This window comes from Phyllobates terribilis, unplaced genomic scaffold (assembly GCF_046119375.1).
Source record: "Phyllobates terribilis strain yellow unplaced genomic scaffold, ASM4611937v1 Scaffold_9__5_contigs__length_417890890, whole genome shotgun sequence".
Taxonomy (NCBI): Eukaryota; Metazoa; Chordata; class Amphibia; order Anura; family Dendrobatidae; genus Phyllobates; species Phyllobates terribilis.
In genome coordinates, this window is record NW_027362769.1 from 411,440,530 (window position 1) to 411,452,744 (window position 12,215).

At 46.2% G+C, this 12,215-nt stretch overlaps 1 protein-coding gene across 1 annotated transcript in view; it reads right to left on the reverse strand.

The window, feature by feature from the left end:
* The window catches only part of LOC141161281 (uncharacterized), a 125,151-nt gene that overhangs the window by 49,281 nt on the left and 63,655 nt on the right, over positions 1-12,215 (reverse strand). The window contains exon 3 of the mRNA XM_073646084.1: positions 4,856-4,926. Coding sequence (XP_073502185.1) covers positions 4,856-4,926 — 71 coding nt within the window. The remainder of the gene's footprint in view (positions 1-4,855; positions 4,927-12,215) is intronic.

Genomic DNA, 12,215 nt, shown 5'->3' on the forward strand with positions numbered 1-12,215 from the left:
GTGACTGGTAATGTATGAGGAGTGCACTGTGACTGGTAATGTATGAGGGGTGCACTGTGACTGGTAATGAATGAGGAGTGCACTGTGACTGGTAACGTATGAGGAGAGCACTGTGACTGGTAATGTATGAGGAGTGCACTGTGACTGGTAATGTATGAGGAGTGCAGTGTGACTGGTAATGTATGAGGGGTGCACTGTGACTGGTAATGTATGAGGGGTGCACTGTGACTGGTAATGAATGAGGAGTGCACTGTGACTGGTAATGTATGAGGAAAGCACTGTGACTGGTAATGTATGAGGGGAGCACTGTGACTGGTAATGTAAGAGGAGTGCACTGTGACTGGTAATGTATGAGGAGTGCACTGTGACTGGTAATGTATAAGGAGTCCATTGTGACTGGTAATGTATGAGGAGAGCACTGTGACTGGTAATGTAGGAGGAGAGCACTGTGACTGGTAATGTATAAGGAGTGCACTGTGACATGTAATGTATGAGGAGTGCACTGTGACTGGTAATGTATGAGGGGAGCACTGTGACATGTAATGTATGAGGAGAGCACTGTGACTGGTAATGTATGAGGGGTGCACTGTGACTGGTAATGTATGAGGAGAGCACTGTGACTGGTAATGTATGAGGAGCGCACTGTGACTGGTAATGTATGAGGGGAGCACTGTGACTGGTAATGTATGAGGAGTGCACTGTGACTGGTAATGTATGAGGAGTGCATTGTGACTGGTAATGTATGAGTGTAGCACTGTGACTGGTAATGTATGAGGAGTGCACTGTGACTGGTAATATATGAGGGGTGCACTGTGACTGGTAATGTATGAGGAGTGCACTGTGACTGGTAATGTATGAGGAGTGGACTGTGACTGGTAATGTATGAGGAGTGCACTGTGACTGGTAATGTATGAGGGGTGCACTGTGACTGGTAATGTATGAGGGGTGCACTGTGACTGGTAATGAATGAGGAGTGCACTGTGACTGGTAATGTATGAGGAAAGCACTGTGACTGGTAATGTATGAGGGGAGCACTGTGACTGGTAATGTATGAGGAGAGCACTGTGACTGGTAATGTAGGAGGAGAGCACTGTGACTGGTAATGTATGAGGAGTGCACTCTGACATGTAATGTATGAGGAGTGCACTGTGACTGGTAATGTATGAGGGGAGCACTGTGACATGTAATGTATGAGGAGAGCACTGTGACTGGTAATGTATGAGGGGTGCACTGTGACTGGTAATGTATGAGGAGAGCACTGTGACTGGTAATGTATGAGGAGCGCACTGTGACTGGTAATGTATGAGGGTAGCACTGTGACTGGTAATGTATGAGGAGTGCACTGTGACTGGTAATATATGAGGGGTGCACTGTGACTGGTAATGTATGAGGAGTGCACTGTGACTGGTAATGTATGAGGAGCGCACTGTGACTGGTAATGTATGAGGAGTGCACTGTGACTGGCAATATATGAGGGGATGCACTGTGACTGGCAATGTATGAGGAGTGCACTGTGACTGGTAATGTATGAGGTGTGCACTGTGACTGGTAATATATGAGGGGAGCACTGTGACTGGTAATGTATGAGGAGAGCACTGTGACTGGTAATGTATGAGGAGAGCACTGTGACTGGTAATGTATGAGGGGAGCACTGTGACATGCAATGTATGAGGAGTGCACTGTGACTGGTAATGTATGAGGGGTGCACTGTGACATGTAATGTATGAGGAGAGCACTGTGACTGGTAATGTATGAGGGGTGCACTGTGACTGGTAATGTATGAGGAGAGCACTGTGACTGGTAATGTATGAGGAGTGCACTGTGACTGGTAGTGTATGAGGAGTGCACTGTGACTGGTAATGTATGAGGAGTGCACTGTGACTGGTAATGTATGAGGAAAGCACTGTGACTGGTAATGTATGAGGGGAGCACTGTGACTGGTAATGTATGAGGAGAGCACTGTGACTGGTAATGTATGAGGAGTGCATTGTGACTGGTAATGTATGAGGAGTGCACTGTGACTGGTAATGTATGAGGAGTGCACTGTGACTGGTAATGTATGAGGAGAGCACTGTGACTGGTAATGTATGAGGGGTGCACTGTGACTGGTAATGTATGAGGAGTGCACTGTGACTGGTAATGTATGAGGAGTGCACTGTGACTGGTAATGTATGAGGAGTGCACTGTGAATGGTAATGTATGAGGAGAGCACTGTGAATGGTAATGTATGAGGAGTGCACTGTGACTGGTAATGTATGAGGGGTGCACTGTGACTGGTAATGTGTGAGGAGTGCACTGTGACTGGTAATGTATGAGGAGAGCACTGTGACTGGTAATGTATGAGGAGTGCACTGTGACTGGTAATGTATGAGGAGTGCACTGTGACTGGTAATGAATGAGGAGAGCACTGTGACTGGTAATGTATGAGGAGTGCACTGTGACTGGTAATGTATGAGGAGAGCACTGTGACTGGTAATGTATGAGGAGAGCACTGTGACTGGTAATATATGAGGAGTGCACTGTGACTGGTAATGTATGAGGAGTGCACTGTGACTGGTAATGTATGAGGAGTGCACTGTGACTGGTAATATATGAGGAATGCACTGTGACTGGTAATGTATGAGGGGTGCACTGTGACTGGTAATGTATGAGGAGTGCACTGTGACTGGTAATGTATGAGGAGTGCACTGTGACTGGTAATATATGAGGAGTGCACTGTGACTGGTAGTGTATGAGGAGTGCACTGTGACTGGTAATGTATGAGGGGAGCACTGTAACTGGTAATGTATGAGGAGTGCACTGTGACTGGTAATGTATGAGGAGTGCACTGTGACTGGTAATGTATGAGGAGTGCACTGTGACTGGTAATGTATGAGGGGAGCACTGTGACTGGTAATATATGAGGAGTGCACTGTGACTGGTAATGTAAGAGGAGTGCACTGTGACTGGTAATGTATGAGGAGTGCACTGTGACTGGTAATGTATGAGGAGTGCACTGTGACTGGTAATATATGAGGAGTGCACTGTGACTGGTAATGTAAGAGGAGTGCACTGTGACTGGTAATGTATGAGGAGTGCACTGTGACTGGTAATGTATGAGGAGTGCACTGTGACTGGTAATGTATGAGGGGTGCACTGTGACTGGTAATGTATGAGGAGAGCACTGTGACTGGTAATGCATGAGGAGTGCACTGTGACTGGTAATGTATGAGGAGTGCACTGTGACTGGTAGTGTATGAGGGGAGCACTGTGACTGGTAATGTATGAGGGGTGCACTGTGACTGGTAATGTATGAGGAGTGCACTGTGACTGGTAATATATGAGGAGTGCACTGTGACTGGTAATGTATGAGGAGAGCACTGTGACTGGTAATGCATGAGGAGTGCACTGTGACTGGTAATGTATGAGGAGTGCACTGTGACTGGTAGTGTATGAGGGGAGCACTGTGACTGGTAATGTATGAGGGGTGCACTTTGACTGGTAATGTATGAGGAGTGCACTGTGACTGGTAATATATGAGGAGTGCACTGTGACTGGTAGTGTATGAGGAGTGCACTGTGACTGGTAGTGTATGAGGGGAGCACTGTGACTGGTAATGTATGAGGAGTGCACTGTGACTGGTAATATATGAGGAGTGCACTGTGACTGGTAATGTATGAGGAGTGCACTGTGACTGGTAGTGTATGAGGGGAGCACTGTGACTGGTAATGTATGAGGGGTGCACTGTGACTGGTAATGTATGAGGAGTGCACTGTGACTGGTAATATATGAGGAGTGCACTGTGACTGGTAATGTATGAGGAGAGCACTGTGACTGGTAATGCATGAGGAGTGCACTGTGACTGGTAATGTATGAGGAGTGCACTGTGACTGGTAGTGTATGAGGGGAGCACTGTGACTGGTAATGTATGAGGGGAGCACTGTGACTGGTAATATATGAGGAGTGCACTGTGACTGGTAATGTAAGAGGAGTGCACTGTGACTGGTAATGTATGAGGAGTGCACTGTGACTGGTAATGTATGAGGAGTGCACTGTGACTGGTAATGTATGAGGAGTGCACTGTGACTGGTAATGTATGAGGAGTGCACTGTGACTGGTAATGTATGAGGGGTGCACTGTGACTGGTAATATATGAGGAGTGCACTGTGACTGGTAATGTATGAGGGGTGCACTGTGACTGGTAATATATGAGGAGTGCACTGTGACTGGTAATATATGAGGAGTGCACTGTGACTGGTAATGTATGAGGAGAGCACTGTGACTGGTAATGTCTGAGGGGTGCACTGTGACTGGTAATATATGAGGAGTGCACTGTGACTGGTAATGTATGAGGAGTGCACTGTGACTGGTAATGTATGAGAAGTGCACTGTGACTGGTAATGTATGAGGAGTGCACTGTGACTGGTAATGTATGAGGAGTGCACTGTGACTGGTAATATATGAGGAGTGCACTGTGACTGGTAATGTATGAGGAGTGCACTGTGACTGGTAATGTATGAGGAGTGCACTGTGACTGGTAATGTATGAGGAGTGCACTGTGACTGGTAATGTATGAGGAGAGCACTGTGACTGGTAATGTATGAGGAGTGCACTGTGACTGGTAATGTATGAGGAGAGCACTGTGACTGGTAATGTATGAGGAGTGCACTGTGACTGGTAATGTATGAGGAGAGCACTGTGACTGGTAATGTATGAGGGGTGCACTGTGACTGGTAATATATGAGGAGTGCACTGTGACTGGTAATGTATGAGGAGAGCACTGTGACTGGTAATGTATGAGGAGTATAATAAAATCCCACCACATACATCTCCTTTCCCCTTCTCTCTGCATGGATCATCCTTATTAATACTCTACCTGTCATCTTCACACAATTGTCCATAAATCGCTTCAGCTCTTCCTTCTCATTCTCTGTCAGACATTTGGCGCTGAAGAAGAACAAATAGAAAGAAATCAGGAAATAAAACATGATACAAATATGATAATCTTCTGCAGTTCTCCGGGACACCGATGTGAGTAGATGTATCTTATCCACCCACCATCCGATGCTTGTAGAATCCATAGTCTCAGCCATGTAAAAAGCTTCATATCGAGAAGGATACGAGATAATCCAGTGTTACTGAGGATGGCTCCTAACTTCTGCCTCCTCGGCCCCATGTTCCTGACCAGGGACCTGGGAAGTTCTGGTGCTCAGTTGCCAACAACTAAGCTTCCTCTCATTGCTGACTTCACACCCAGGATTATTAAGGTCCTTCTGTACAGAAGCTCAAACTCCTTATTAATTGGCAATAGAAACCTCAGCTCTAATGAAACCCCTATAACTTTTCGATAAATCCTCCATTAATTCTGCAGTAATGGAACCTTCATATGATGTGAGAATGATGTTCCTCTCTTGGGGTTTTATCTTCCATGAAATCTGAAACATGTAAGTGCTATACAGTCCTGCTCATGGTTATTGGCCCCCATGAAGTGTAAGTACATAATGTGGAATATCTCCTGAATAAAAATGAATCAAGTGAAACAGTTTTTTGTATAGAGACTCGTGTTAAATATAAAAGAGCAAATGAGAAACAATCATTTAAAACAAAAAACAATGGGGGTGGGGGGGGGGCGGTTGGGGGGAAAGAAAAACCTAAAGCCACTGTGACACTGGTATTGGCAACTTTACATTAATTTAGGATGGAAACACATTTAGACTCACCTGTAGTAAATCATAAAAGGGATTCACCTGTTTTTAATTGTCGGTGCCCATGTGACATGAATTAGCCTATGAATGACGACTTCAATGTTTTAAAAAGCCACATGGTAGGCCCTGTTCCTTTGTCACAATGGTGAAGACAAAGGAGCTGTCTGAGGACATCAGAACTGCTATTATTAGTAAACACAAAACTTTCAAAGGGTATAATGCCATCTCCAAAGACCTTGGTATCCTAGTTTCGACAGTACACAATTTTATTAAGAAGTTTGCCAAGCATGGAACCGTCAAGAACCTTTCTGGATGTAGGGGAAAGAGGAAAATTGACAAGAGAAGTCTTCGAAGGTTGGGATGAATGGTGGAAAAAACACCACGTCAAACATCCAAAGACCTGAAGGCCAACCTGGAAGAGTCTGGGTTCATGATTTACACAAGTACCGTATGCCGCACACTAAACCAAGCAAAGCTTTAAGGGCGAAGGACAAGTAAGAAACCATTGCTGAAGAAAAAAGACATAAAAAGGAACGACTGATCTTTGCCAAAGAGTACCTTGACAAGCCACAATCCTTCTGGGACAATGATCTGTGGACAGATGAAACAAAAATAGACCTTTTTTGGCAATGCAAAACAGTTTATTTACAGATGGCGAAATGAAGCTTATAAGGAAAAGAACACCTTACCAACAGTTAAGCATTGTAGAGGATCCATAATGCTATGGGTTTGCTTTGCTGCGTCTGGTACTGGACGTCTTGACTGTATCGCAGAAATCATGAAATCAGAGAATTATCAAGAGATTTTAGAGCGAAATGTCCTACCCAGTGTAAGAAAACTTGGTTTGATCCAAAGATCAAGCAAGACAATGACCGAAAGCACACATCAAAATTACATAGGAATGGTTGAAAAATTAAAAATGGACTGTTTTAAAATGGTCAGTAATGAGTCCTGACCTGAATCCCATTGAAAATCTTTGGGGTGAGCTGAATCTGCCATTGGGAAAAAAGAACCAGCAAACATTCAAGAGCTTGAACAAACTGCAAAGGATGATGGGAGAAAACTCCAGCTGAGAAGTGCAAGAAGCTTATAGATGGCTACTAGTGATGAGCGAATGTGCTCGTCACTGCTCGGTACTCGCATGAGCATCACTGTGCTTGATGAGCTCGGCGAGTATTTCCGGGTTGCTCGGTCGGGAACTCGGGTCCTCTCCCTGCTTGTTTGGCGCTCTTTAGAGCACTAATGAACATGCAGGGATTGCCTTCCATGCATTGTAATGCTGTAGCCATGTTGTTTGTAGCATTACAGTGATTGGCTGGTCACACAGCATCATCAGGCGTATATAAGGCCAGGTGGCGCCATGCTCATCACAGTCTACCCCGGAATCATTCAGAGTAGGGAGAGCTGCTGCTGTGTTAGGGAGAGATTTGCTTCTTCATAGTTAGTATAGGTATTCCACAACAAATATATATATATCCAACTGAAATAACAGTCCTTCTGAGGACTAATCCAGCTCATATATTCAGTGGTAATAGCAGGAGTTAGGCAGGTAGGCAGCCTATGTGGCAGACTGCAGTGCATATAGTGCAAGAGGGTCCATTAAAGGTTCCTGCTGCTGCTGTTCTTACAGATATTTGTAGACATAGCCCCAGATATCAGGGGCCAGGGAAAACATTTTTTGATCTTAATCTTGGTTATTTGCTTAAAAAGCAATCCAGAGTACACCATTTTTCTGCTCCATTTGCTTGTTCTCACTGCAGAATACAGCCAGATCTGTTCCATATTTCAGAGATAAAAATCCAGAAATTTAAACTGAACGTGGAAAATATTGGCCTCTGTTTCCATCCTTTTGCAGTATGTCTATCAAGCTATTCACACTAGGTGTCTGTGAAGGATAGTATTAGTAAATTTCAGGCCTGCTATTTAAAATTGTGGTTCTCTGTCAGACATATCACATATAACTGCGTTAAAAAAATCAGCCATTTCTTGTGAACGTGGAAAAAATTGTCCTCCATTATAAATGGGCAAGGTGAGTGGCAAGGGAGGAGAAATGGATGTGATGGTGATGTTGCATGCAGATGCCGCGGCCGAGGACATGGCTGTGGGCAAGCTGAAATTGTGCCACAACAAACACCCACATTTTGTCGCTCGACCTTCCTGTCCCAATTAATAGGGGATCACAGAACATCACTATTGAACACAGAGCAGTGTCAAAAGGATATTAGTTGGATAGCAGATGATGCTTCCAGTCACTTAGCCACCACCACACTGTCTTCCACATGGTCAAATCTCTGTAGCCGTGTGTCAGGAAACAACACCCACTTTTGGGTCAGACCTTGCAGCTCTCTGGCGCCCCCTTATCCTGCTGGTCAAACACGGTATTGACTGAGGATAAGCACGTGCGCAGCTGCTCTAATTTATGTCGACTATTGCGGCACGTGATGTGACAGGACGTATATATACCACCAGTTCCTTCCAGGAACGTATATATACCTCCGACCAGCCACCCTCAAACCACAATATCACATAAATACTGGTATACTGCCACCACCGATCGATTAACAGGTGGATCGGGTACCTGGTAGGTAACGTGAATTAGCGGGTGAGGAACGTGTTTGCTCGACATAGGACAAGAAGAACGAAACTGGTAAATAATTAATGATTTACTCCCAAAAGGGGGGCAGTGTTTACAAAATATATACAAGATATTATAAAAGAGACAATTTACATATATGCATAAACAGTTATTAAAATAAAAGAGATAAGTAATAGCAAAACCTGCTTCACAAGGTGATGGTCTCAGATTCTGTGGGGGGGACGGCTCCCCAGAAATTAGAGGTGATTCTTCTACGCAGCGTGGTGTGCATGCGTCTGACATCCATGAGAAGAATGGCTTGAAAAATGCCCATTCTGGTTTTTACTAAAGGGGCCAAACGATTAGGAAACACCCATATTGTTTACCTCACACGGGGGCTCGGTTTTGTGAAACCACCCAGCTGCATAAGACCTAATCATCCTTCATATTCCATATCTTGGTGTGGGGGGGTCCCACATTCAAGATGGAGACATCAAGTTGGCCGTCGCTAATTTTCATGCAGATGGATATTAAACATGACATTTATATGATGCTCCGACGCTAAGAAACCATTTCCTTGATTTCTGGGGGTTTCCCAGTTATGAAAAATATATCATTGTAACCAGGAAAATGTGAGCATTCCAAAAATGTGGTCCCTGGGTTAGTGACAGTCCTGTGCATTATTAAAATTGACATTAAACGTTTGTCCAGCTAAACAATAGAATTGGAGGGAGAGACCAGTTTAAACTAGACGCTGCTCTACGCTGAGGGTTTACGACGGTAATAAAAATTCTTAGGGTGGGGGCAAGCACTGCAGTTCTATGTCTTACAAATGGACAGGGGGGGTGGAAATTTGAGACAGCTCTCATTTTTTAAAACTAGGACCAAAAATACATTTTGCCTGACACCGTGAGTCTGGACCACATATTCCTCACGCTGATCCTCCTTCCTCCCACCATGCTGAGTGCCTGGAGACACTAATCCCACACCTGGACACTCAGGAGAGCTGTTTACTTTTCCAATTGTAGATTAGGGCCTCTCGCCCGGCCAGCTTCAAGCGAGTCAAGAGGAGAATGCGTGTAGCGATGCCCAAATATTGGAGCAGCCACAGTCACATGAAGGCGATGGTGGGAAAGTGCAATTACTGTTGCACGAGGTGGAGAATGATGATGATGAGACACAATTGCCAGAAAATCAGGAGGAGGACCAGTGTGCGGAAGTGGAAGACAAGGTGGTGGATGATATAGTAACTGACCCAACATGGCAGGTGGACATACAGAGCAAGGACAGCAGCACACAGGGGGAGGAAGGCGTAGGACCACTACAGGCAGGAAGAATCAGCATGGTGGCCGCAGACACGAGGCAGGAAAGCGTTCCTTGTAACGCCAACATGATAGAAGTTGCCAGTACAACTGTTAGGTCTTCCCGAGTCTGATTATTTTTTAAAGACTCTGCAGATAACCCCAAAAAGGCCATGTGCACCACCTGCCAGGCCAGCATCAGCAGGGTAGCAAAACTAACAGCCTGACCAAAATCAGCATGATAAGGCACATGACAGCAAAGCACCCGACTAAGTGGGCTGAACCCGAGGGTCCAGCAACAGTGTCTGCAGGTGACACCTCTGTTTGTTCCGCTGTTGTGCGTGCACACCAATCCCCTGTCCATGGCGCATGCCAAGATGACTCCCGCCCTGCACTTGTCGTTGCTCACTCTCAACTAGCACCATCAGCAGGCACGCCCTTGTCTCAGCGCAGCGCACATTTGTCCCCACCGCAATCCTTGGAATGCAAGAGCAAGTACGCAGCCAATGCGCCACAGGCCACACTACTAAATTCACACATTTCGTGAATATTTGTGCTCGAAATGTTGCCTTTTAGGCTCATGGAGACGGAATATTTACGCAACCTGTTGGCGGCGGCCATCCCTCGGTACTCGGTGCCCAATCACCACTATTTCTCCCAGTGTGCCATCCCCGCATCACACAAGCACGTGTCCCACAACATTAGATGTGCCCTCAACAACGCAGTTACCGGGAAAGTCCACCTAATCACGGACACGTTGACAAGTGCTTGTGGGCGAGGATGGTACATCTCGCTGATGGCACACTGGGTTAATATAGTGGAAGCCAGGACCCAATCGGACCTTGGGACAGGAAATGTCCTTCGGCGCCAAGGATTGCGGGCCCTGGGTCCATCAGGGTTGCCCCCACATTCTATAGCTCCTGCACCTCCTCCTCTTCCTCTTCAGCCTCCATCTCCAAAATGACCACATCAGTCGCAAGCTGGAAGCACGGCAGCACTGCCTCGGCCAAGCGGAAACAGGCCGTGCTGAAGCTAATATGCTTAGGTGACAAACCTAATGCTGAAGAGTTGTCGACAGCTCTGAAACAGCAGGCAGATCTGTGGCTGACACCGCTGAACCTACAGCCAGGCATGGTTGTGTGTGACAATGGCCGGAATCTGGTGGTGGCTCTGAGGCGAGCTCACGCACGTACTATGCCTGGCCCATGTGCTTAACCTCGTGGTTCAGCGGTTTATCAAAACCTACCCATCGGATCTGCTTGTCAAAGTACGCCACCTGTGTGCCCATTTTAGAAAGTCAGCTACAGCTTCGGCCTCTCTTGCTGTGCTTTAGCAGCGTTTGCAGCTTCCAGCTCACCGACTGATCTGCGATGTCCCCATGTGTTGGAACTACACATTGCAGATGTTGGGAAGGATTTGTGAGCGGAAGAGGGCAGTTGTTGACGACCAGCATCAACAAGGCCATCGGTATTCAGGTCAGACTCAACACATAAGACCTCAGGAGTGGACATGGATATCAGAGATATGTACCATTATCCAAAACTTTGAGGACTCCACCAAGATGGTGAGCATCGATGACGCCATAATTAGCATCACCATCCTGCTTCTCTGTCTTCTGGAACGCTCTCTGCTCACAATTAAAGAGGATGCATTGCAGGCGGAGCACAATGAGATGGAGCAAGGAACCATACAGGGTGATTCCACACAGCCCAGCCTCATCTCATCCCAACATGGATTGGGTGACAATGTGGAAGAGGAGGAGAAGGAAGAAGAACAGAATGTAGCTTCCTGTGCTATAGACAGTACTACTGGCACAACTGTCATACCGTCTGTTCAGCGTGGATGGCCTGAGGACAGGGAGGAGGAGGAAGAGGATGAGGAGGAGAGCATGGTCGGTCGTCCTTGTGGTGAGGACACGGAAGTCTTGCCTCTTTGCAGTCTGGCACACATGGCTGAGTTATGTTACACTGCCTTTCCCGTGACCCTCGCATTGTCCAAATTTTTGGGAGACATTCATTATTGTTTGGTGACACTTCTAGCCCCACGCTACAAGGAGAACTTTCTGTCCCTTATTCCCTTGCAGGACAAGCCTAATAAAATGGTGCAGTACGAGAAGGCCCTTGTTGCGGAATTATTAAAAAAAATTCCAATCTGAAAATGCTGGCGGCAGAGGTCACAGTTTGTTTGACAACCAAGGAGTACAGGTGAGAGAGATACAAATGCAATCGAGCAGAGGCAGAGGAACACTGTTAAAGTTTTGGGACAGTTTTCTCAGACACTCCCATCGCACAAGCCCTGATGGGTGGGGTACTCTCTCAAGGATGGAAAAGTTGCGGAAGATGCTGAGTGAGTACCTTGCTGACCATACCAACATCCTCCGTAATTCCTCTGTGCCTTATAATTATTGGGTATCCAAGCTGGATACGTGAAATGAACTGTCTCTCTATGCCTTGTCTCTCTATGCCCTGTCTCTCTATGCCCTGCCGCCAGCGTTTTATCAGAGCGGGTTTTTAGTGCCGCTGGTGGAATTATAACTGATAAGCGCATCCGCCTGTCAACTGAAAATGCTGACAGGCTGACTCATATAAAAATGAACAAAGGCTGGATTGGGCCAGACTTCTCAACACCACCGAATGATAGCAGCGTAATATAAAC